This window comes from Elgaria multicarinata, chromosome 22 (genome assembly GCF_023053635.1).
Source record: "Elgaria multicarinata webbii isolate HBS135686 ecotype San Diego chromosome 22, rElgMul1.1.pri, whole genome shotgun sequence".
Classification (NCBI taxonomy): domain Eukaryota; kingdom Metazoa; phylum Chordata; class Lepidosauria; order Squamata; family Anguidae; genus Elgaria; species Elgaria multicarinata.
The window spans coordinates 6,726,278-6,749,794 of NC_086192.1; the positions used below are offsets into that span (position 1 = coordinate 6,726,278).

The 23,517-nt window shown below is 45.7% G+C and overlaps 1 protein-coding gene across 15 annotated transcripts in view; it reads left to right on the forward strand.

The window, feature by feature from the left end:
* MSI2 (musashi RNA binding protein 2) overlaps nucleotides 1–23,517 on the forward strand; it is a 529,178-nt gene that overhangs the window by 431,035 nt on the left and 74,626 nt on the right. For 14 of the 15 annotated variants that reach the window (XM_063146636.1, XM_063146638.1, XM_063146640.1 and 11 more), the window contains exon 10: nucleotides 2,542–2,616. In XM_063146636.1, the coding sequence (XP_063002706.1) occupies nucleotides 2,542–2,616 (75 nt within the window). Of the gene's footprint in view, nucleotides 1–2,541; nucleotides 2,617–13,749; nucleotides 14,111–23,517 lie in introns of those variants that run through there. The other variant, XM_063146651.1, reaches the window with a different exon arrangement.

Sequence of the window (23,517 nt, forward strand, 5' to 3'; positions counted from 1 at the left end):
TTCACCATTGTAAACAGCTCCAGCCTCTAGAGTAGCGCTAGGAGGGATCCACAGGAACCCCCTGTTTCTCTTGCGGCGGTTTAGTTTCACCCTAAAAAACAACAACCCAGAATATGCTTTTGAGATGCTCCACGGAAAACCATTGTGGGTCCCCCTGTTGAGTTTTAGCATCCCGTAAAATTAAACCTCTCGGTCATCCCGGCTCCTTGATCTTGCTGCCTCCGACTCCTGGGTGCGTTAACAGTTGTCCTTCACACTCTCGGGATGAAGCATTACTAGTACCTTAATCTCCAACTGTCAATAGTTCTGAAGCAAAGTACATTTGTTGTAAGCTTTTCAAATGTCAGAGCAAACCTGTGTTATGTGCTTAGCCTTAGCGTTTGGCATTTACTCTTCCCAGCTGAGAAAAATAGGCAGAGTCCTTGGACTTGAGCTACCGGGGTGCATTTTAATTATGAGTAGCAGGCCTCCGGTGTGAAGAGAGAGGGGAAAGCGTCAAGCCAACGAGAGCGAACTCCGGATGGTTCATTTTTTAGGTCTGTGCGTTCAGGATGCAAACGAAGCCTTTTGCCGCAGTTCAGTTGGCGGAGGGGCAAAGCCGCCTCCGTCTCTCAACGGCAGGACGATCAATGCCATGCAGACCCGCCTGACAGGGTTATTGTAAGAATTACGCAGAACGAACTGGGTTAAAGACAACTTGTACAGTACAAAATTCAACTTGTACGGTACAAGACAACTTGTACGGTACAAAATTCAACTGGAGCTGCCACTGAACGGACTAAAATAAAATCTAATGGAATAACTCATCCATGCTGCTAGGCATACAAAGAGATAGTAAAAAAATTATTTATTTATTTATTTATTTATTTATTTATTACATTTTTATACCGCCCAATAGCCAAAGCTCTCTGGGCAGTTCACAAAAATTAAAACCATGAAAAGCACAAGAAAACCACCAACAGTCTAAAAACACAACTACAAAATACAATATAAGAAGCACAACCAGGATAAAACCACACAGCAGAAATAGATATAGATTAAAATACGGAATTAAAACAGCAAAGTTTAAATTTAAGTTAAATTAGGTGTTAAAATACTGAGAAAATAAAAAAGGTCTTCAGCTGGCGACAGAAGGAGTACAGTGTAGGCACCAGCCGAACCTCTCTGGGGAGCTTAATAATTTAAAAATTTGGTGATTTAACATGTAACATAAAATTATTCCAAAATAGAAGCTAAAAAGCACTAAATGCCGGTCTGAATGGAACAATTAACAAATATTTTCAGTGTTTTGGGCTATAATTTTGACCAATTTCTTATGCCAACAAAAAAATTAAATTATTAAATTTTTACTATCTCTTTTTATGCTTAGCCCTGGCGTGGGCTGGTCCATGAAGTCACGAAGAGTCGGAAACGACTGAACGAATAAACAAAAGCATGGATTAGTTATTTCATTACATTTTATTTTAGCTCGTCCTGTGGCAGCTCCATTTGAATTTTATATTGTACAAGTTCTCTTAAACTTGTACAATACAAGTTCTATGTATTGACTTTGATTTAAGACACGGACTTTATTAATAATTGTTAGTGTAAGGATTATTCAGTATACTTTATGTGAAGCACTTTGAACACCCTTAAGTCATATGTAAATATAAAGGGCAGCAACCAAGCCAATGCTAGTGCTAATGTAAATTACGTTACACTACTGTAACGGATCTATAGCGCAACACCGGTAAGCAAGTGTAACGGATCCCCCCTCCCAAAAAACTGTTGGTGTTCTGCTAAAGGTTGCTTACACTAGCAAAACGTAAGAACATCAGAAGTGCCCTGAGGCTGGATCAGACCAAGAGTCCATCTAGTCCAGCACTCTGTTCACAAAGTGGCCAACCAGCCATTGACCAGGGACCAACAAAGCAGGACATGATGCAACAGCACCCTCCCACCCATGTTCCCCAGCAACTGGTGCACACAAGCTTACTGCCTTGGGTACTGGAGGTAGCACACAACCATCAAGGCTCGTAGCCATTGATAGTCTTCTCCTCCAGGAATTTATCCAACCCCCTTTCGAAGCCATCCAAATTGGTGGCTTCACTACACCTTGTGGTGGCCAATTCCATAATTTAGCTATGCACTGTGTGAAGAAGTCCTTCCTTTTATTTGTCCTGAATCTCCCACCAATCAGCTTCGTGAGATGACCCCGTCGGGGTTCTAGTATTCTGGGAGAGGGAGAAAAATGTCTCCCTCTTCACTTTTTCTACACCATCCATCACTTTGTACATAATTTACATTAGTCCTAGTGTTGACTTGGATACTGCCATAAACATTTACTTAGCGTTAATTGGGTAGAGGAAGAGTAAATTACCTAATGCTTTGTACGGAAATCCATTTTCTTCTTCACCTATCTTTGGCGTAATTGTTTGCATGTGACATGAGAACCAAAATTTAAAATCTTCTCTCTCTCTCTCTCTCTCTCTCCAATTTCCCTCTCTCTCTCTCTCTCTCTCTCTCTTTTTTTTTTTTAAAAAAACCACTTCTACATTCAAGGTTACCCGAATTTTGTCGCCACCTACGGCCGAGGATATCCTGGATTTGCTCCCAGTTACAGTTATCAGTTCCCAGGTATGTGAATCTTTAATACTTCTAACTTCACAATCCAAAAAAAAAAGGGGGTGGGGGGAAGCCGAACAACAACCAATCAGTTAAGGTTACAACCCCAAAGAGAACTTACTAGGCAGTGATCCCTTTAGGACTTACTTCAGAGTAAAAACTTTCTGAGTAAAAACTTGAGACAAAAGGATCTCTAAAAGGAGGGACCGTTTGAGATGAAAAGTTCCGTTCGTTTTCAGGTAACTCACAAAGAAATATTTTCTTTTCCAGTAGCCATTTCAACTGAAAACAAAGTTTACTGGGAAGAGGGGGTGGGAGCAGGGAAGAATGTTTTTAATCTGGGTGTTAATTGGTACTGGTTATTTTAAAAAACAGCCTTCTTAAAAATAAAAATAAATAAACGTTGTCCCTGTACTTCTCTTTGTACAGAATATGCTCTATAAACTTGATCTATTTTCTGGTGTCAAGTCAATTGGTCGTGTGATGCAGATCAGCGCTCCGGCGCTCTTTGTAGGGACGAGACTTCAGCCTCACGCTTTTCCCCTTGTGTGTTTCTCCTAACCCTTGGCTTCCGTTGTGCGCAGCTGTCAGGCCGGCTGCATTGACCGCTCTCCATTCGCTCTGAGTTTAATCCCGCCAGTCGTCACTTTACGAACTCCCGAGGTTTCGAAATGGTAGGCTAGCTGGCTTTTAAACATGCCCCCCTGCCGATAAATGAGCTGCCCCTTTCATTTCATCTCTGCCGCTATCAACAGGCAGTCACTGAAACCAAACGCCCTGCATTTTGTTTTAGGCCAGGAGTGTTTCAAGCTTAAGACGGCGATGCCGGAAAGATTTTGCTGTGCAGATGCTCCCCTCCTCCTTCCTCACCCCTCCCCACTCCCTGCCTCAGGATCTCTGGGGAGGGCTGAGCAGCCGATTTCTGGCTGGTGAGCTTGCTAATAGCAAGGCCCACCTGGAGACCACAGCTAGGGGACTCTTGCTCTGTGTGTTAAAATTCATGAATGCATGTCGCAAGTGCAAGGTGACGCTACCTTGCCCTGCCCTCCGTGATTGCGTACAAGGGAAACAACCTTGCTCGGGTTAATTAAGGAACCTACGTTCAGCCATTTTCATTTAAAAGAAAGGGGGAAAAAAAACCCAGCAGGAACAGAAAGGAAAACTAGTCCTTATTGGAGAAATATTTTAGGTCTCAAGGAAGCCAGTGCGACCTTAAACCACCTTTAAGGCAGTCTTCTCCAGCCTGGTGGCCTCTAGATACGTTGGACGACAGCTCCTGTCTTCCTAATTGGTCATGTTGGCCGGGGTTATTGGCGCTGCAGTCCCAACACAACTGGAGGACACGCGGCAGGGGATAGCTATGCTGGGGTGAGCGTCACTGCCAAAGCAGGCCTCTCCACTATTGGCAGAGTTTACCTGGTTAATAATTCCTGAATTCTACAGGATCGGTCATTCCACTTTATCCTTATAGAATAAGGCCTGGCTAAATCCTTAAAGAGTATTTGAGCTTTTGCCTACTGACACACAGGCCATAGCTAGACGGGGCAAAATCCCGGGGCGATCCCTGGGTGTCCACATGACGCACTGGGGATCCCGGGAGCAGGGAGGTATGATCCCTTCCTTGCCCCAGGATCTCGCTCTCCCCTTCAAGCCCACTTTTTCCATGGTCTCGGGATGATCCCAAGGCCGCGGAACATGCATGCGGGCGTCGCGGTTTTTCCCAGTTCCTCGCGAGGAGCCGGGACCCGCGCACGGGGCACAGAGCTCCTCAGGAGCTCTGCGCCCATTGGGGGTGGGGTGGGGTGAGCGGGGAAATTAATTTTAAATTTTAAAAACTCACCTTCTTTAACAACAAAAAATGGAAGCCGCAATGTCCTCTCCCTCCAAGGTCGTTGCGCACCGCGTGTAAACAGAGGGGGAGATCTCACCATAAAAATATTGCGAGATCCTCACCCCTCCATCGCGCTTGAGCCATAGGTCTAGCTGAGGCCACAGAGACCTGATACATTCATTGCTACAAATGTTGCACTGCCGCTGCCACCCCGCACCCCTGCCCTTATTACCATTCCTGCATAAACACTTAGGGCCTGACTAGATGAGATGACGGAGGTCTGTGATTAGGGAAGTTTCTCCTTACAAGACAAGTGTCAGAAAGGGAGGGAGGGATCTCCATCCAGACATACGGCGCTGAACTGAAGGATCAACCCCAACCTTCTGCCAACGTTATGGCCCAGCATGGCTGCCTTTTCCTAAAAATGTAAGTTGCTGAAAGATCTGTCAGCGGATCTCTGGCATCTCGGCTCAGTTCAGACAACACGTTTCTCTACGCAGTGGGAAAACTCCACTCAACAGTTAAGTTTGTAGGAGGTACTCACCACACAACCATTGTGTGATGGTAGGTTCCCATGGAGTTGAGTAAAAGTCAATGCAACGTTTGATTGACAGTTCTTCTGCTCTCTCCTCCTCCTCCTGTCCTCCCAATGGTATTTCATCAGCCATTGCCGGAAAAAATATATATCCTGGCAGGAAACTCGGTAGCCAGTGGGAAAAGTCAACTCAATGCAACAGGAAACTTCACAGGGCCCATCGTGCAACACAACGATTGTGCTGGAACTCTCCTCTACACAGTGTGGATATTCTGCGTGGAATTTCCCCTCAAAAAACTCCATCATTGCATGGAGTTTTCCTGCCAGACAGCATGTTTCTCAACGGTGGTGTAAAAACTCCACCGTGGAGTTCAAAAACCACCGTTGAGAAACGTATTGTCTGACCTGAGCCTTTGTCTAATTTGGCCTTTACCCTCCAACCTTTGGAGATTAAAAGGGGGACGATTTTTTGTGCTCGCTGCAACCCTACCCTACCTTCACGGCTAAAATCCTTCCACTGCTGTTCTACGTTGTTAAAAGCTCGTTTGTTCCTTTAGACCAGATGTGGGCAACTAGTTGTAGGCCAAAACATTGGGTGGGGACGACGACAAATTGCCCATCCCTACTTTAGACAAAGGTTTGCTGGGAAAACATACTGCTCAGCACAGACCATCAATGGCATTTGTCCATGCTCAAAAACCCAGGACTCTCCATAATGGGCTTAGAGCATATGCAGGAGCAGTTTTTCCTCTGAACAGGGTTCCCTTATTTCAGTTTACAGCCCTCTTCTTCATTCCGAGGGAGTCAGTGAACTATCAACGTAAATCCGATTGAATATTTCATTTACGGTTAGCAGACCACAGGCATACATAAATATGAAAAATTGAATTAAAAAGATACACGCATATAAAAGATACGATCAGCCAACATTCCTGAATCACGGATGGTCTGTTCAGGAAAGCTACATTTAAATTTTTTGAAACTTGCTCAGTCATTGAATATATTTGAACCCTCAGGCAAAACGGTCAGCATAGACTCTGAGGATTACCCAGGAAAAGGATTGTGCGATGTGTGTACACCAGATTGTTATAATATAAGCTGAAAAATACCTTTGGTGCCTCTTCATCTTCACTGACGGCGTCAGCCTGGAATGAAGACGTTGCTCCAAAGGGAAAGGAGCCCCACAGAGCGATGTGTTCATAAAATGGACCTTCGTGGGCATTTTCAAAATTGCACTGGGGATCTGGGTGGAATCTTTCGTTAGCTCTGTTAGCCTAGGCAATCATGGACTTTAGAACTTAGGGGCAAACAAGACATGATACGCAAACAGATGTGACACAAATCCCATTCCTTCTTTAGAGGGTGGTGATTTTTTTAAAAGAAAGGGGGTGCTTAACCCTTTCATTATATTATTATTATTAATAATAATAATATTAATATTAATAATAATAATAATAATAATAATAATATTTTTACTACTACTATGGTGGTCTCTTCCAGCTGCTCCCCCAGCCTACATGGAATTCTAAATGTGTGCTACTCTAAGACTAGTCATTCCTTTGGAACCAGATAAAAATCACATTAACATACATTAAGTCATGGACTCTGCCCACAGATACGTTGGTCTAGCAGTGCTTTTACTCCAAAGTAAATCTAATTCCCCTCCTGGCAAATTGGGAGGAGAGGGGCACTGTCACATTGCCTCAACCCTCATTTGCACCTTCCCTTTCCCCAAACTGATAACACGAGAACATTTTCAGCTCACTCTAAGTCTTTGTGACCTAGGATTAGTTCTGGTATGTCAAGGCCAACATGACATCCTTTATCTCAACTAGTTCATGAGGAACGCTTCAAGAGTTGTCTCATCGAATTTCATGGCTATATACATTCCCCCTTCTGTTTTATATCTGTCTATTTAGCTTCCAGTTGCCTCCTTTGGTCAAATGTGGCATAGTCCAACCCAGGGGTGCGTAGAAAATAAATCTCCAGATGTTGGGACTTCAGCTCCCAGCATTGCTGAGCATAGGTCATGCTGGAACGGGTTTCTGGGAGTTGGACTCTGAAACATCTGGAGATCTACTTCCTGCCCACGCCTGGCCTAGCTGACGCTTAAGGATATTAACCGAGGATGCTTCTGAGAGCCAGTGTGGTGTAGTGGCTAGAGTGTCGGACTGAGAGTCGGGAGATCCGGGTTCTAGTCCCCACTCGGCCATGGAAGCTCACTGGGTCAGTCACAGGCTCTCTGCCCAACCTACCTCACAGGGTGGTGGTTGTGAGGATAAAATGGAGAGGAGATTATGTACGCCGCCTTGGGTTCCTTGGAGGAAAAAAGGCGGGATATAAATGTAATAAATAAATAAATAAATAAAATTACTTACTTTCAATTATGCATGTCCCACCTTTCATGATATAGATCCTTCCAGGGCAGCTTCCAACTAACATCAAAAGACCTTTTTTAAAAACCACAGTAAGCAATATTGACAAAGAGCAAGTCGCCAGGATCCTTCCCACAGGCTGCCGGTGGTAGGTGGGTCCAGTACTGGGATGGGGCTGTCCAGCAGCATCAGTTCCCCTGGAGCCCAGTTGTAAATCTGAGCATTCTGTGAAGGGCAACCCATAGTAACCGTATTATTGTCTGTTTCCAGTACATTTCAAAGCAGTAGCAAAGGGCGTGATGAGTTAAGGTGCCAGTTGTATGTTGTTGGGAATCCGTGTTCCTCTTAAACGCCTACTTTGAAGCTCTTCTGTGGAAGTCGGTTAACATCTCCAAACCAAAGTAGTTGAAAAATTGAAGCGTTAAGGCATTTTCAGGATGGAATAATCAGTCTGGTTCATTTCATACAGTGTTCCATTTCCGTTTTTTTTTTTTTTAAGCATTTCATTTTGGTGAACTTGCGTTGCTAAGTCAGCTCGGCTCTCTGTGTCGTCGGGAAATCGCGACTTTTCATTCCGTTTGACCAAGACTTTGGTGCCGCTTTAAAAGCCTGCCTACGCTCATAGCTGCAGATGCATAACAGCTATTGCCACAGTTTGCTTCTTTGATCACCAAGTGCAGATTTCTCAGGTTGTAATATTTGGGGGCTGCAAGCCTCAGCTGCTGAATATGACCAGATAGAGCGCTTGGCCTGCAAGCCTACCTAGGGTGGTTGGGGATCCATATTTGGGGGCAATCCACGTGATTGGTTTGTGCATGCAGTTTGTAACCATGGCAGCCACCAGTCGGTAGAAACGTGGCCCAAGTAAATAGGCTGAAATACTCGTTTTGGGGAAAAAAGCATGGGAGCATAAATTGAGATTCTGCCACCGTTGCTTTCACTGGCAGATATTGATCATTGTAAGACTTTACTTAACTTCATAGGCACCGCCATGGATGTTTAAATGACCCAGATCCCAAGTAGTTACCCCTTTGCGCCAAGAAATTGTTCTTGCAATTTCCTCTCATTTACACCAGCCTACTCCCAGCTCTTTGTGGCCCCTCCTGGCCTAGCTGGATAAAATTCCTGTTTCTACCCTTGCTGTTCGTATTGTCTGTAGCCGTTGGTATCATGAATGACTTTTCATTCATCTTCTTCTCTACTCGTTTGGATGCGGTTACACTCCCCCTGAAGATGCAGGTCCGCAGCTTGGGTGTCCTTCTGGATTCAGCCCTGAGCCCGGATGCCCAGGTTTCGGCGGTGGCCAGGAGTGCATTTGCACAGTTAAAGCTAGTGCACCAGCTGTGCTTCTTCCTAGAGATGTCGGACCTGGCCACGGTGACACATGCCTTAGTTACATCCCGACTGGATTACTGTAACGCGCTCTACGTGGGGCTGCCTTTGAAGAGTGTTCGGAAACTCCAGCTGGTTCAAAGAGCTGCAGCCGGAGTGTTGACCGGGGCTGGTTACAGGGAGCAGACAATGCCCCTGTTAAAACAGCTCCACTGGCTTCCAGTCTGTTTCCGGGCTCAATTCAAAGTATAAAGCTCTATATGGTTCGGGTCCAGGTTATTTGAAAGAACGTGTTCTCCCTTATGAGCCTGCCCGTGCTTTGAGATCTTCTGGAGAAGCCCTTCTTTCAGTCTCACCTTCTTCACAGGCGCGCTTGGTGGGAACATGGGAGAGGGCCTTCTCAGTGGCTGCTCCGGTGCTCTGGAACTCTCTTCCCAGGGAAGCTAGGCTGGCTCCCTCCTTGATGGGCTTTCGGAAGCAGGCTAAAACTTTTTTGTTCCAGCAGGCCTTTGGAGAATAGTCTGGCCCTCCATCTATGTTAATGTCTTATAATTTTGTTGGGTATTTTAAATGTTTATGGTTTTGTTTCCCCCCCCCCATGTATATTTTAAACTTTGTAAGGCCACCTTGAGGCCCAGCATTGGGCAAAAGGTGGAATACTAATAATAATAATAATAATAATAATAATAATAATAATAATAATAATAATAATAATACGCCCCTTCCGGAAGGATAGCCTTCCCCAACTTGCAGCACATCTGGAGGGCACCAGGTTGGGCAAGGTTGCTGCAGGCCATATCAGCAGGGGCTTACAAATCCCCGCGCCATGGAGATCGTCCGTAGTGCAAAGCAGAGGGGTGACTTACTGCCAGCCCAAATCTGGGGCGAAGGGCAGGGGCTCATTCCCATCGTCGCGTTGGGTTTCGGAGGTGCGTGGAGGGCCTCAGAAGTTCAACACGGCGTCAGCAAATGCTTTGGCTGGCTGATTATGGGTGGACATATTCGGGAGCCTTTGGCTGGCTGACTACAGGTGGCCATGATGCAGGGCCTCTTCTTTAACACCATAAGCAGTGGAATAGGGCAGGCTATTTCATTCCTTCCACCCACCCGTGGTCCGTTTATTGCCGTGCTTTTGAGGAATTCACAATTGGCACCTGCAGGCCTATTCTATGAGCAGCCGTTGGGATAATGGAGAGTGAGCTCAAGAACTCTCTGGATCCATTTCATTCAGGACTGAGTCTGCCCAAGCCCCCGTGGAAGTAAATTGGGGTCACTCAGAAAGAGCAATTGCTGGGACACACCTTTGTATCTATACCCCCAAAGTTTGGGATTGATTAGGACGTGGCTTTCTTTAACCCTCATTACTATGTGTCAGGAGCGTTCATTATAGCGCACGGCCTGGTGTCAGTTTCTATTACAGTACAGATGTGTCACGGAACCTAAATATAGTATGGTTCTGAAGCCTGTGCTAAAATAGGATGGTAAAAGTCAGCTTACCCCAAGGAAATTATACTCTTGCTTGCATTGAAATAATGAAATATTCTGCCATGGGGTGAGCTTTGCAAAGGACCCATTGGTTTTTAGATTTTAATATCAGCAGACTCGGTTCTAGCTGCTCTCCTTCAATTGAGGGCATTCGCTTTTTGCTTGTTTGCTTTGTAAGCAAATAAAATGCCAGTTGACACTGCTTAGCAATGTGATATTTACTCCTGTCAGGTGAAACAATGCCACAATCCACCTGTTCCTTTACATGTGCTCTCATTATTTAGGGAGAGGGGAAGATGTTTGTTTGTTTGTTTTTAGCTGAAGCCATTTTCTTTTCTTTATGATGTCTCCCGCTGTGGCGAGTTTGCGAAATGCTTTGCGGATAAAACCTCCAGGATCCATGCCAACTTGGGCTTCTCTGGGGTGACAGAATCTCTGCTTGCCTCTTACTGCTCAGAAGAATTTCCATTATTGATGCCTTAGGACAGCCTTCCCCTTTGACCACGATGTCTGGGGATGATGGGAGTTGCAATGCAACACAGCTGGAGGGCACCCAATGGGGTAGGTTGCCTTAGGCTGTGGAAAAGGTCTTTGGAGATGTCCAACCAACCACTCTGTGTCCTCCTCCGTCAATGGTGGATATGAGCTTGCTGTGAAAGAGGGTCTGAAGCCATTAGGGTTATCGTGGGCACCCTCTTTGAAGGGAGAAGAGGCGTGTGGTCCTCCTAAGGAAGCAGTTGTGTGGCTGCTTTTGAAGACCCCCAATCCCTGGTGAGATCTCCCCAATCTACCTTCCTTGGTCAAAGCTGGCAGAGTCTCCTCCAAGTAGGGATGGACAAATTTGTCCATTTCGCTTTCTCTTCGTTTTTCCAATCTTTAGCTCAGTTCAAACTTTGACAATTGCCCCAGTTTTAAGTTCTGTTCATCCCAAACTTTGAGAATTGTATTTTTTAAGCTTGCATGGAAATTTATAAGCCTGTTTGTGTACTTTCCCCACCCCCACCCCAAATTTTTGCACTTCGTTCCCCTAATATAATGCACAATTGAGCATTGTTTTCCCAAAGATCCACATTTATACATGCATGTTTTTGACTGGTGAACCCCATTGCAAAATTCGGACCTGTGCGAATTTTGAAGTACCTTATTTCTTCGATTCTAAGACACACTTCCCCCCCCCATATAAACATCTCTAAAAACGGGGTGCGTCTTAGAATCGTGGGTGCATTTATTATTTCTTCGAATCAAAGCTTTTTCTCTGTTGGTGGTACTGAAATTAGTGTGCGTCTTACAATTGATGGCGTCTCAGAATCGAAGAAATACGGTTTCAGCTCACGTAGAGGGCTCAAGGGTGCAAACTTAGGTACGTTCACATTAAAACTGAACGAATTTCACCACCCCTACCTCCATTTAATCTGGGTTCAGGCCTGGCTTTGTGACTAAATAGGCTTGGACACGTGCTAGTAAACAACGTTCAGGTCAACTCCAGGAAGAGTGTGTGTGTGTGTCTGGAGGTGGGGGGAACTCCTGTGCCATCCCAATGATTTATCCTGTAGGGTTCCACAGGGCTCTATTCTGGCCCCCATGATAGCTAACAACTGCATGAACCACTGGAAACAGATGTGCAGATCTGTCATCAGTATGTTCAGCTGTACTTCCTCTGTTCTTCAAATCCTAGCAAGGCAGTGGGATTGTTCCAGACCCAGTTTTATTTCTGGAGTGTAACTATAGTTACTATGGCCAGAAGCCCCTTCTTCCAGTTTTGCCTGGTGTGGAAGTTTCACTTTCCCCTTGAAAAACAGTACTTTACCTCCATCCATCATATCTTGGTAACCTCTAGATGGGCTTACTCTAATTCGCTGTGCATGGGATTGCCCTCCCAGTGGTCCACAATGCAGTGGCCAGGCCAGGTCACTGGAATGTATTGCAGTGGTGCTGGTGGCTACCAGTCGGATACCGGTTACAATTCAAGGTGCTGGTTTAACGTTTAAATCCCTACATCAGGGAAGCATGGGCTATTGTTCTGCATGCAGTGCATGGTGCCCCCTTGGATTCCTCCAGGGGGTGGGGCTAGGCCCCCAAGCCCTGCCCCCTGAAGGAATCCCCTATTACTTCCAATCACTTCCAATCCTCCTGCATGGCCGCCCTTCTCAATTGGGAGGGGGACTGGTGCACAAGGGATTTCCTGCTGTTCTCTTGCATCAGGGAAACGGGTCGGCGGAGATTTGGCCGGCAACAGAAAGAGCCAGCCAGATCTTTCCTCGCGTGCCTCTCACTGCCCCCAATGGGGATGGCGAGAGATATACAAAGGAAGCGCTCAACTAGGGCGCTGGGAGGAGACGCTGCTGCCAACACTGGCCCAGTCCCTTTCTCTGTGCCTCTCCCAGCATCCGTGGACATGGCCACACCCACCGACATCCTCCGGCCTTCCGAGGGCCTGGTGAGAGGCAATTCAGCTCCCCACCACCTTAAACTAGTTCTACATCCCTTTCCTACGTGGTCTGCAGCCGGGTTGCTTGAAGGAACGGCTTCTCGCAAACAATCCTACTCAGGTTCCAAGATCAGAGGAGGAGGCCCTGTTGCAAATGTCCCACCCACCTGAGGTACAAAATCCAGGGACTTCATAGAGGTGGTGCCATAGCCCTGGACCTCCCTGTGCAGGGACTTGATGGTGGTGGTGCGCCCCATATGCTCTCTCTCTCTGACCTTTGTCGGTACGACATGACAGCCCACTGTGACTTACTGTACCCATAGGTGCTCAGCTTGCTGTGTCTTGCCCTGTTGTGTGAACCCAGGTAGCGGCTTGTTTGAGGGTTACATAACCCTCAAATACCCTGTGTCTCTCTGCCTTTAAGAGGGGTGTAAAAGCAATCCTTTTCCAATTACTGTTTTTCTTACAAACGCCGTAAGTGTTGCTTGCTCAGCTCTGTTTTCTGGAATGCGTTACTTTACTGAAGCACAATTAATTTATTGCCTGATTATTATTTTTAATGCTGTGTGGTGAATTGTTTTATATTGTGGTTTGCTTGCTTGAATTGTAAGCTGCTTTGAGAACTTTTTCCCCCCCTCGAAATTGAAATACACATTTAATAAATACAAAAAATATGCCAGCTGTTCACCCTAGAACTGGTGACAGACTTTTGCTAGGAAGTTGTTCCACGCTTTAGCAGCTAAGGCTTCAAGCCTGTGTCCACCTAACCTTGGAAGAAGAAGCATTGTATTCAGTGAGACCTACTTCTGAGTAAACACACATAGGATTGGGCTCCTCTCACCAGGGCCGTAGCTAGACCTAAGGTTTATCCCAGGATTGTCCTGGAGTCAAACCTGTTCATTTAAGTGCCACACAGGGCATCCAGCGCTCAGGCAGGGACAAACCCGGGATGATCCTGGAATAAACCTTGGGTCTCACTACGGCCCAAGTTTCATCCCCTTTGCCCAACTTGCAGACTTGAATTGTCCATTACGTTTTCTGAAACCACTTGCAATTGCTTGCAATCCTGTTTCCCCTTAAATTCTAAAAAAAAAAAAAAGTTCTGGAACTTATCTTTTCATTTTAATCTATTAATTTCTCTTCTTATTTCACTTTGCAGACTATTTGCCGATTTCACAAGACATAATTTTTATCAACTAGTTCTTAAAGATGCGTAACAAATTAATCGGGGTTTACTGCAGTGCTAATGAGAGAGAGAGAAAGAGAGAGAGAGAGAAAGAGAGAGAGAGAGAGAGAGAAAGACTGGGTGGTCCGTAAATTAATATCAGTATCCACTGAAAGCAAAAAAAAATACTGCTCTTACTGACTCCTTTGGCTGACTGGACTATTTATATTTTTATTTTAAAGGAAACCTCCATATCTTTTCCTGTTTTTTGATTTTGCTTTCTTATTTTTGTTTCCTCTGCTTTGTATGAGTTTATTTTTAATACCCACATGGAATGTAACTTACACACCGGGGGACGGGGACGGGACGGGACAGCATTACAATTTCTCACAAACGTTTAGGAACAATTTACTAGTATTCCTGGAATTATACACTTTGGCCCGGATTAAAAAACTGCAAGGACGTCTCGGGCTGCTGTACCTCCTCTGAGTGCAACAGCAGGTATCTCTGCCGCCCTAGAGAATGGTGGTGGGTAGGGCTGTTCAACAAATGAGGAGGATGAGTCCAGTTGTCTTAGATCCAGTAATCATGAAAATTAATCCAAATCGCTGGCAACTGCATAACGATCAGTCCCCCTCTTCCACACCTGTAAGAGGTCTCTTTTTCCTTTGGTTAGCTCTTCCAGTCTCCTGTTCTGCCCCTTCCCGAAATCATAGGACACTGGTTTGGAGAAAGAACTGAGAGCTCCGTTTAGAAAACCAAATTGTGCCCACTCTGAAAAGTGAGGTCACCTTGACACAAAAGTCCCGGACACTGGTCATAAGGCCGGACGACACCGCGTGCCTGGCAGCTGCCAACAGCGGGATCCTGGTGGCGGGTTCTCCCCCATAATGCTTAGACGGGCTTCCCCATGTTATGATGTCATCACATTGTATTTTTCCCCTCCTGAAAGCGCCCCCAGCCCTACCGATCTTTATTGGGCTGAACCACTTTAGCACCCTGTTTGGCTGAGGCCTAGTTTTTCCAGGGTGGGGTGGAGAGCATGTCAACCTGTGCCCTGGGTTGTTCCACCTTCAGACTGCAGGTCAGTTCTCCCAGGGTGGAGACAGCATGAAAGCATTCCCTGCACATAGAAAGCTAGCGTGACTGGGGAGAAGGGTCCGATCCTAGCCTTTTTGTTGACATGCTAGGTTTCTACGTGCAGAGATTTGTGGTTGAGGTGGGGGAAGCGGGGCGGAAGACTGTTCTACCACCTGATCCTCTATCTCCAACATATGAGCTCAACTTGGGTGAGAAACTAGGCCGCAGTTTCGCTGCTCTGGAGCTTTGAGACTCCTATGCCATGCGCATGCCTCCGGTTAGCCATGCTCCTAGGTCAACATCCCCTAACCTGGTGCTCTCCAGATGTTTAGACTGCAACCCCCATTATGCTGGCTGCAGATGATGAGGGTTGCAGCCCAGCACATCTGGAAGACGCCAGGTTGAGGACCTGTGTAGTGTGCGACGCACTTCCGGGAGAGCCGGTTTTCTGGCTGTGTGACAAGACTGGACACACTCTGGCATTTAAAAAGTGGCAAAGAAAATGTAAGTCCTCTTACTTATTTTCTAAGTTTGTGAGAAATTGGTTGCATGCTTACAGTAGGACTGTAATGCATTTTAAAATATTTGTTTAATTCACTTGTTAAAAATGTCAAAGTCGCTGCAGACAGAGCTGTGCTGTTCATTTACTGATGGTGCTTGATGTAATAATTGTTTAGTTTTATTTTAGCTTTTAGCTTTTCCTTCTTTTCTTTTCTTTTTTGCAAGCTATGTCTTTTAAAACCTGTATGGCTTTTTTTTAATTATTATTATTATTATTATTATTATTATTATTATTATTATTATTGGGTTTTTTGCTATGATTTGCTTTGCATTTGCGATATTGTCCTTAAAGTGCATGATTTTGCAGACATTTTAACTGTTGTATGAGTTTTCTTTCTTTCTTTTGGTTTCTTTTTGTAAGTAGTTCATCTGTGCTTTTCTTCCTTTTTCTTTTCTTTTTGGAAAAAAAAAAAATCCTGTAAGCAACCAAGTTAGAGAAAATGATAATAAATGGTTACAATAGACACGCTGTGTTCGTGGTGTCTTAGCTTCACTCTTTCAATTCGGCAACACCAGATAACCAGTACCAATGACAATGTAATGAAACAATACATCAGTAGTAAAATGCGTGGCAATCCCTTCCGCCTGTTCTGCCACAGACCAAACGGTGCCTTTTAGTCCCAGATGCGTCTACGTCACTCTAAAAGTAATGGGCTCGTGAAGAATAATGGTGAGGCATATCAGCTTGTTTGTTTATGTATGTATTTATTTATTTATTTATTTATTTATTACGATGCAAATCCTACCAAGGTGGCTTACAAGTTGTTGTGATTCCAAATCCTCCTGCGAGATGTGGAACAATAAAGAAGTCTGCCGTGGAAGCCACAATTCAGTAACTAGACTTCTCTTCAGAGCCTCGTGGGGCGCAGAGCGGTAAGCGGCAGTTACTGCAGCCGAAGCTCTCCCCACGGCCTGAGTTCGATCCCAGCGGAAGCTGGTTCTCAGGCAGCCGGCTCAGGTCGGCTCAGCCTTCCATCCTTCCGAGGTGGGTAAAACGAGTAACCAGCTAGCTGGGGGAAAGGTAGCCATGACTGGGGAAGGCCATGGCAAACCACCCCGCTACAAAGTCTGCCAAGAAAACATCAGCGAAAGCAGGCGTCCCTCTAGGAGTCAGCAATTATTCAAGTGCTTGCACGAGAGGTTCCTTTCCTTTCCTTAGACATCTCTTCACACCTGAAGGGAGTGTGAATGCTAGGAGCTCTCCTCTAAGCTTAATTAGCTTAACAAACCAAGACAGGTGCCTATCAACTAAATATCAACTATCTGGACAGGCTTTTATTGATGCCCTCTTTCAGGGAGGGTCTTCGAGTTGAAACCTCTGGCAAGTGGCTAGCCTAACAGACCGCCTCCCACTTCCTCTCAACTCTGCCCGCTTGACCCTGCGGCGGACTCTGGGATCTGTCAATTCTGATGCTCCCTCCCCCTCCAACAAAGACTTGAGTTCCCAGGATGACTCCTGTTCGATAGGCTCCTGAGAAGATTCCTCCTTGACTCCTGGAGAGTCTTGGAGAATTTCCTCCTCCGCTTCCTGTCTCGGCTGGTCTTCTTCTTCAGAGTCCGATTTGGAATCCACACCAGTAATATGCCAGCAATATAAAAATGATAAAACCACAATAAAAAAGTAGTAACAAATAAAAATAAATTTAAAATAAATCATTGGGATCCTCTCCCCAGAGCAGTTGGTGGAAGATAGTCCTGGGGGCAAAGAGAATCCAGTCTGGTGTCCTCCTCACCCATCTCCCTCTCTTCTGGAGGAGGCCCTGAGATTTTCTTCACCTACCCCACTACCTCTCTCCTGGAATCCTTCCCACAGAGCTGTTGATGGTAGATGGCCCGGGGGGACAGTGGGTGGAGAAGGCCAGCGCGGGGGGCGGGGGCTTTGAAGTTTCCTTCACCTGCCTCTCCCGTTTTCTCCTCCTTCATTATGCCAGCAGAGAGCGGAGTAGCATATGGACCATGGTGACCCCAATTGTCCTAGCTGTCATTGTTAAACAAAAATAAGCTTCTAACCCTCATGGGCACAGACATATCTTGGAGAATGGGATGACCAAAAGCCTATTGATGTCAAAGTCATCTGCAAAAGAAAACACAGACCAGATGTGGTCACACTCTGGTAGTTTCCAGGCCCACTCAACACGGTTTTTGAAAGTGTGACTTCCGTGTGTCTTGGACTGCGTGTATCTTTTAACACATGGAGAGGTAACTTCTTCCTGTAAAAAACACGCAGCTTGTCCATCCATGGAAGTTTGGCTCCTAGCTTTTGAACAAAACAATGCCCAAATAAGATTAATTACCAGGGGGTGGAGGGTGGAATTGCTCTGGCCTCTCTCCTCCTCATTATATCTTCCTTTGCCACTGAATGAGCGGCTCACCTTTGTTTATAGTGTTTCATCCTGAAGTTAACAGGAATTTTACCAATCACTTCAGAGGACGCAGACCGTAAAATCATTAAGATGCTCCTTTTTCACACTTCACAACGTCTGCCCAGGTTCGGCCCAGCTGGAACTGCTGGGGTGTCTGTGTGTGTCTGTGTGTGTGTGTGTGTGTGTATAAAATGAGCAAATGGAAAACAAGATGGTGATCAGATGGAATTGCCACACGCCAAACTGGCTGTATTCCACCCTCAGTAAGATCTCATCCATTCACTTCACTCTATCGGGGTGGAGGTTGCAGATTTCATAGGAATTTGTGAAATGTGTCAAAGATCAGAGCTCAGTTGAAGTTTCACATTTGCGTCCACAACATTTTCAACACCTCCGATATCTCTGAAAGCAATTCCCTACTTTGTGCGATGTTCTCAATTGCGGGTGTAAGGCGTCTTCTTAAACCATGGAGTGATACGGTGATGTGCAAGAGAACATTGAGGAGTTCTATCTGAGTAAAGCTCCTGTCCCCAGAAGGAGTCCCATAACAACAGAAATGTTTAGAGGATACATGAAACTGACCTGGTGCATGACTAGGGAGTTCTCCATTATATTGGTCTTCAACTTGTGTCATGACCTACAATTGCACCACACCCCAAGCTCAGGTAGGTTGCATCAGTGCTGCTGCCATCACTTTCTCACACAGAGAGCTTCGGCTATTGGGCGGTATAAAAATGTAATAAATAAATGTAATAAATAAATAATAAATAAATACATTCGTTTTTGGAAAGGACAGACCAGATCTGAAAAGGGAACTTTAAGTCAGTGCCAGAGGAAAAGGGATCTCTTTTTACATCAAGCAAACCTAAATTAATTTAAAGGCGTAGTTTGACGAACGTAGCTTTAATTTGAGTTAAAGGCACTGAGCAAAAATGGAATGGAAGCTTGATTAGGCAGTTTAATGCATACAGCTTTGGGCTTCTTTTTGGTTTGTGCCATGCGCTCCACCATGTAGACAGGTGAACATACAAAGGGGTAACATGATCTCTGAATGTCCTGCCAGCAAAACGAAATCACAACCCCAAAGGGGGTGTGTGTGCATCAGTTGCACTAAGAATTAAAATTCGCAGGACAGAAACCGTCCTGAACACACATTTCCTGAATAAGTTACAGTTTTTGCGAACAAGTAATTCTTCTTCTATATTTTGTTAAACTTTGAGAGAATGAGAGCCTTTCAAGATACTGTGTTTTTTTAAATATATATATATATATTAGTGCTTTAATACCACTAGTAATGAACCTGTAATGGATTTGAGGAAGTCTTGTTTCTGCTTTAAATGGCTACTTGCATACTCCTGCAATTGAGTAATATACCAAGGAAACCTTTGGTTCCCTCTGCTTATAATCACAAATGAAATTAAACTTTTTCCATTGATGAGAATGATAGATGAAAACGTGTTGTTCATACCAGAGAGGTCACAGGCATACTATCCAGTTGTCACACACAGTAGCATCCTCCCTGGCATTCCAAATAAATACTTCACGCAATTCTAGTTGCCCCATGTCAAAGGGATATCATCTTAGACGTGGGAAAGGGCCACCGAAATGGCAAAGAGTGGTCCAGCACATTCTCTACAGCAGGAGGGTAAAGCCTTTTCCGCTTTTTGGTTTAGAGGGGGGAAAGATGAAGGATGTGCAAAGGATAAAGAGCTTTATACAATCACGAACAAAGTGGGGAGAGGGAATTGTGAACGTAAGAAGAGCCCTGCTGGGTGAGACCAAGGGTCCATCTAGTCCAGCCTTCCTCAACCTGGGGCGCTCCAGATGTGTTGGACTAGCTGGGGCATTCTGGGAGATGCAGTCCAACACATCTGGAGCGCCCCAGGTTGAGGAAGGCTGATCTAGTCCAACACTCTGTTCACACAGGGGGCAACCAGCTGTCAACCAGGAACCCACACGCAAGACATGGTGCAACAGCACCCTCCCGCCCATGTTCCCCAGCAACTGGTACACCCAGGCTTACTGCCTCTGATACTGGAGGTTGCATTTAGCCACCAGGACTAGTAGCCATTGATAGCCCTCTTCTCCAGGAATTTATCCACTAACAAGTAGGTTCAGGACACACACAAGGAAGCCCTTCTTCACACAGCGCATCATTAACTTCGCTTTAGAAAAGAAAGAAATTACGCATATTTCCGGATGACAGGTCTATCCGTGCCCATTTGCAATCCTAGGGTTCACATGTCCTCGATGTACAAATAAATATCAGATGCTTGGGACAAATAGCTACTGCCTCTAAGCCATGCTTGTGAGCTTTGCAGAAGCATATTGACTGAAAGTGTCGGCCTAATCCGGAAGGGCTCTTCTTAGGAAGAATCCCATTTTCCCAGTGAATGTTGACGGCCGGGATTGTGCTGTTTCCAGACAGCAGAAACACTACCTAGGATGACTCTATCCTCTGCAAACTGAGCAGATCGGATGCAGCCAATAATGGCTCTAGTTTTTTGAGGGTCCTGCAGCAAGACCATTTCAATAGGCCCTCTCTCTCTCTCTCTCTCTCTCTCTCTCTCTCTGAGAGTCTGCCTCCTCCCCGGCTGCTATTGAGCCTCATCCTCTTGCTCATCATAGCTCTCACTTGCCTCCACCATTCTCTGAGCCAGAGTGAGATGTACAGTAGGTGAACAAGCAGGTTGCAAGGGTGAAGCCCCTGCTGGAGTGTGGGCCCTTGACTATGCCCACCCTTAGACACTGTCCCTGCGCTCAGCCCACAACAAAGTTCTGCACAAAGCCTGCTTGAAGATCAACGTGAACGGACTACCATCTCGATTTCTGTGGGTTGAAACTAGTTTATGTAGGAGAACCTCCACTTTGATTTGCAGGAGAACGCCGCCTCCAGCCCTTTCTCTGGCTTGCAAACGTTTGCCGTTCGCTTGGGTTCTCCGGCCCGCGCTGTTCCTTCCCCCTCTTTTCCCAGTTTATTGCTGGCTGTTCAAATGCTGACCTAATCCTTCCCTCTCCGTACCCCCCTTTTGTTTATCTAAGAAGTGCTGGCAACATCTGCATGGCATCAAATGGTTTTTTCAAAGTGCACATTAAATCAGCCAGAGTGAGTTTAATTATAATTCGTCAGACCCTTCCGTTTTAATTTCCATCAGTGTGAAATGAAATGGCGCAGGCTGCTTGCCCTCCTTCCGCACATGCGCAGACGCACTTTGCGGGGCCCCCTCCTTCTCCCGTCGTTTAAGCAGTTCCCAAACTTTGTTTCTCTTTGGCACAAACTGATGGAACCAGGATGTGGCGGGCATTCAGATGGTGTTTGCATCTCGCGGACGGGGGGGAAAGGCAGGCAGTAAGCCTGTGTGCAGCAGTTGCTGGGGAACATGGGTGGGAGGGTGCTGCTGCACCATGTCCTGCTTTGTCAACAGCTGGTTGGCCACTGTGTGAACAGAGTGCTGGACTGGATGGACCCTCGGACCGATCCAGCAGGGCTCTTCTGATGTTCAGGCGGACAAAAGCAGCGCTCCGTGCTTGCACCGTTTCACTTTATGAAGCTCCGTGATGCGGGCATGGTAGAGGGGGCTGGTTTCCCCATTGGCCGGTCGAGCTCTTCGGCCCTCCGGGGTTCAGAGAGGGCTCTTTCCAGCACTACTTGGGGAAGCTAAGAGTGGAACCTGGGGCTTTTGGTACGCAGAGACGGTGTTCTTCTTCTGAGCTATGGTGCCTCTCATTCCATAAGCAGGTCTTTCGGTAGCTGCTCTCTGTGGTATCGTTGGGGAAAGTCTGTTTCTCCCGAGCCCTGTGATGTTCGGGCTTCCCTACTCAGCTGCTCATTCATGAATAAAAACGAAGGCACTTAGGCTGCAATCCTATGCATGTTTAGACAGAAAAAGGTCACAATCCTATGCATGTTTAGACCAAGAAACATCCTACAATGTCATACAACTGGAAGTTGTAGGACATTTCTCGGTCTAAACATACATACGATTGTGCCCTTAACATGCATAGGATTGCGCTCAGTTCATGGTCTAAACATGCATAGGATTGCACCCTTAAAGACAAATCCAGTTTCCCTCTCCCATCTGGAGGGGGGGGAGGGAGGAGGATAGAGAAGGAAAAGATCTTCTCTTACCACATGGCTACCTTCAGCCTGTCCTGAAATGTCCTTGGCTAACCCAGGCAGCCAGTGGTATTAGGATAATAGTGTATACCCGGTTGAACAGATGTCAATCCAGCCAGTTCGGAGGTTTGACAGCAACCGTATTAATTGCTGAACTGTTGAAAATGTTGAACTGGGAACAGGATTGGTTGCCCTCTTCAAACTGCCTGAGTAGTCAAAGTCATAGCTATGGCATTGATGGGCTCTAGGGTCCGCAAGGAGTTCTAGGCCTCCTTTCGGAGTTTTTAGCTTTATTTTTATTTTTAAAATTTTTAATGATGAAACAAAACTAGCAAGACTTCTATCTTCTGTAAGAATGCGGTGGTATACGTCTTATTACTTGAGACCTACCAGTCCGAGTTTGTTCATTTCTGTTTTGAACTGAAGCTTGAGCAGTATAGACTCGCAGAGAATGTTTAAACTTTGAAAAAGTTCAAAGCTCAAGCTTTGCGCAGCTCAGAAAGGGAGAAGGGAGAGGAATGAGGCAAAGGGAGGTTAGTGCTTATGGCCCACACTGTGCATGTTATTACATGTGACACAGTGTGTGTCTGTACGTGTCATAATGCTTACTCCTGTGAGCTCTTCGAGTGCTGGGACAATGAAATGACAGGCACAGAATGTTGGGGAGGGGCTGAAGAAAAGTCAGTTGGTGATAGTTACAGGAGGAGGAAGAGAAGCTGAGGAAAAAGAACTAAAAGGATGCCGGGGGAGAAGAGAGAGAGAGAGAGAGAGAGAAATCTCACATCAGTTGTTTTCGACCTCAAACCAAGAAATAGTCAATGGACTTTTTAAAGAAGAACGTCTTTTTTGTTTTGTTTTCACCTTTGCCAGTTTTTTGTAGTACATTTATTTTAAAAGTGTGAAATTGTTCCAGCTGCAAGGCAAACATATTGTTATCCAGTCATTCTCAGACTACTAGCCCCCGTGGTTACATGAGATTTGCACTCGTTTGTGAAAATAGCAGGCTAGGCAACGCTCTATTCCAGGGATGAGGAACATGTGGCTCTCCAGATGTTGGGCTGAAGTTCGCATTATCATCCCATACCACTGGCTGGGCTGATTAGTTGCAGTCAAGTGACATGTTCCCCATCCCTGTTCTAGTCAATCGCTCAGTCAGAAACAAACCAACTCCTGACTTCCAGTATAGTGGCCAAAAGACTTGGGGTGATTGACAGGCACTTGGCCTTTTTTGACGAAGAAAAGTTACTACAATAAAATCTATTTATTTATTTTAGGATTTATGAACCTCTCCACCTGGAGAGATATCATCGTAGTGTGCAGTAAAATAAAACGCAAAATGCCAAAAGTGGCAGCAAAAGCAAATAGATCAGTCAGCGAGCTGCAACTGCGTGTCTGAAAAGGAACGTCTTCAGCATCCCTGGATCTCACTTGGAAGGAAGGAAGGGCGTTCCGTAGGTTGGGTGCTGCCACAGTGACAGCCGTTTCCTGGTGGTTCTCTGAAAAGCTCAGAGGTTGAGCAGGATGATAAGTGAGAAGGCAACTGGGTGTCCTCTTTTACAGAGGACAGTCCTCTGTACAGCACCATGTACATAGATTTCCACACTTTGGGGAGATGTGCCATATTTCTGTTTAAATGGTAGC